Source organism: Pseudonaja textilis, chromosome 9, assembly GCF_049901715.1.
Source record: "Pseudonaja textilis isolate UNSWEBS1 chromosome 9, rPseTex1.2, whole genome shotgun sequence".
Lineage (NCBI taxonomy): Eukaryota > Metazoa > Chordata > Lepidosauria > Squamata > Elapidae > Pseudonaja > Pseudonaja textilis.
Window position 1 is genome coordinate 3,719,763 of NC_141998.1, and position 2,112 is coordinate 3,721,874.

General features: G+C 42.0%; 1 protein-coding gene across 1 annotated transcript; it reads left to right on the forward strand.

Moving 5' to 3' along the window:
- The first annotated feature begins 203 nt into the window (after positions 1-203).
- TCIM (transcriptional and immune response regulator) lies at positions 204-1,506 on the forward strand. The gene has a single exon (XM_026715209.2). It carries the CDS (start codon positions 376-378, stop codon positions 661-663), a length of 288 nt encoding a protein of 95 aa, XP_026570994.1. The 5' UTR covers positions 204-375; the 3' UTR covers positions 664-1,506.
- The last annotated feature ends 606 nt before the right edge of the window (positions 1,507-2,112 follow it).

The window sequence follows — 2,112 nt, forward strand, 5'->3', positions numbered from 1 at the left end:
ATAAGCAAGCAATATTTTCCTTGCCCTGTTTCACTGCAGAAGTTTGAGAGAGAGAGAAAGAGAGAGAGAGAGAGAGAGGGATGGAGACAGAGAGACAGAGAAAGAGGGAAAGAGAGCAAGGAGAAAACTGGCAGCTCAACTGTTAAACTGGCCTTTGATGACTGGATGTTGAACTGGGTGTGATGTCATCATTGTAACACGAGCTTCCTGCTCAGCCTTTCGGCTGCGAAGCTCAGCCTTTCGGCTGCCTTTAAATAGCAGTGCCCTTCCCAGGAGTTCTCTACTACGGGCAATCCACTCACCAGGCCAACAACCTACGGCTGCCTCTCTGACATCCTTGGAAGTGGTGAGGATCCAACCCTGTGGCCAGCCAGCATGTCGACCTCCCTGAGAGTGAGCCCCTCCGTTCACGGCTATCGTTTCGACACCGCCTTGCGTAAGAAAGCTGTGCCCAACATCTTTGAGAACCTGGATCAAGAGACACTGGAGAAACTCTTCAAAAACTCCGGGGACAGGAAAGCCGAGGAAAGAGCTAAGATTATCTTGGCCACTGACCAAGACCTGGAGGAGAAAGCGAGATCCCTCATGGCTCTGAAGCAGAGAACCCGAGAGAAACTTTTCCAGTTCCTGAAATTCGGGAAACATTCCATCAAAATCCACTGAAGAGCCACAAAAGCAAGATGGTGAACCCCAAAAACCAAAGCCAAACCAAAAAGTATATTGCACTGCTCTTCTGCTGGTGTCATCCTTTTCGCCCGCCAGCATCTCCAAACGCCTGGTACGAGACGGAGGATGCTTGGACGTGTCAGTCATGGGTCGTTCAGTCCTCACTGGCTGTGTGTGCGCTTCTTCTGCAGACTCCAGCTTGGAACAATCCAAAGGGAGTCCCTCCTCAAACGATGAAAGCAGCAAATCCTGAGCCACAAGGATGGGAAAGTGGTGGAACGGACAGCTCCAACTTTTTGTTTTTTTTCTGGCAGCATGGAGGGAGAAGAGACTCTGTGTGATTTTTCTCCTGGACTAAACTGTCTGCTGCCTGGACAGCCTTTCTGGACATGTGTTTACTGAATGTGCACAACCTTCCATAAGGTGCTTTTCTCTCTTCTGCTGGGATCACAGGAGATCAGACAGCAATCCTTGTTTATCCCTTGGCATTTGCTAAAAAAGAATGCACCAAATGCATCTCATCTGCAACTCCTCTCCTGAGCGAGAACTTTATTCCAGGACAGTGTGAAACAATCCTGTTTCTCTTCCATTTCTTCAAACGAGTTGCACAAACTTTTTCTTTTTTTTAAAAAAAAACTTTCCTTCAGACTTCCTGAACTACGAAAGTCTCTTTGAGACACAAAATTCACATTTTTTGTTTTGTGTTTTTTGTTTACTCTTTTCTGCCATAATCATGAACTTAAAAAAGTAATAAGCTATGTTGATGATGCTGTAGTAATGGGCATTAATTTATTGCATATGCTGCATTGTGGAACAAATAAATTATAAAGTTGATATAAATTGCTCTGGATTTGAAATGCTTTATTTGGCAAGCGAAGTTGGTTTTAAATTTCCTGAAACTTCTTTTCTTTGAAATGCCAGATCAATATAACATTAGATAGGGATGTTTCAGAACAGAAAGCCATTTTTTTAAAAACAAAATGAAATATCTTTTTATTTATTGTAGTAGATGAAAATTATAAAACGAAACACTAATAAGTCTTCTTTAAAGTAAACTGCAATGAAGATTATTTTCAGAATCTTTTTCTAAATACCAGCCCTCAAAATGCTGTCAAAATTGAGATAATTCTGAGCATATGCAAAGTAAATTTCAATTATGTATGTTTAAGAAACACTAGCCCTGATGCATCTGAATTTAAAAATTAAATGATTTATGTTTGTTGAATCTTCCCAGAAAGCTGTAATCACTTTTCCTTCTCTTTGCCTTTGAATCCCTGGTTATCTCTTCAGGCTATGGGCCTCGGAGAGATTATATCACCCAAATTTCACTGCTTAGCTCCCTTGTGCAATCTTTTAAGCGCTCAACCTGTTTAAAAGGTTTCAAGTCCAAACACAGAACATAGAATAACAGAGGTGGAAGGGATTTTGGAGACCTTCTCATCCAAT

Bases quoted from the DNA above. Each gene is read 5' to 3' on its own strand.
- TCIM (XM_026715209.2), top strand. From the start codon at position 376: ATGTCGACCTCCCTGAGAGTGAGCCCCTCCGTTCACGGCTATCGTTTC.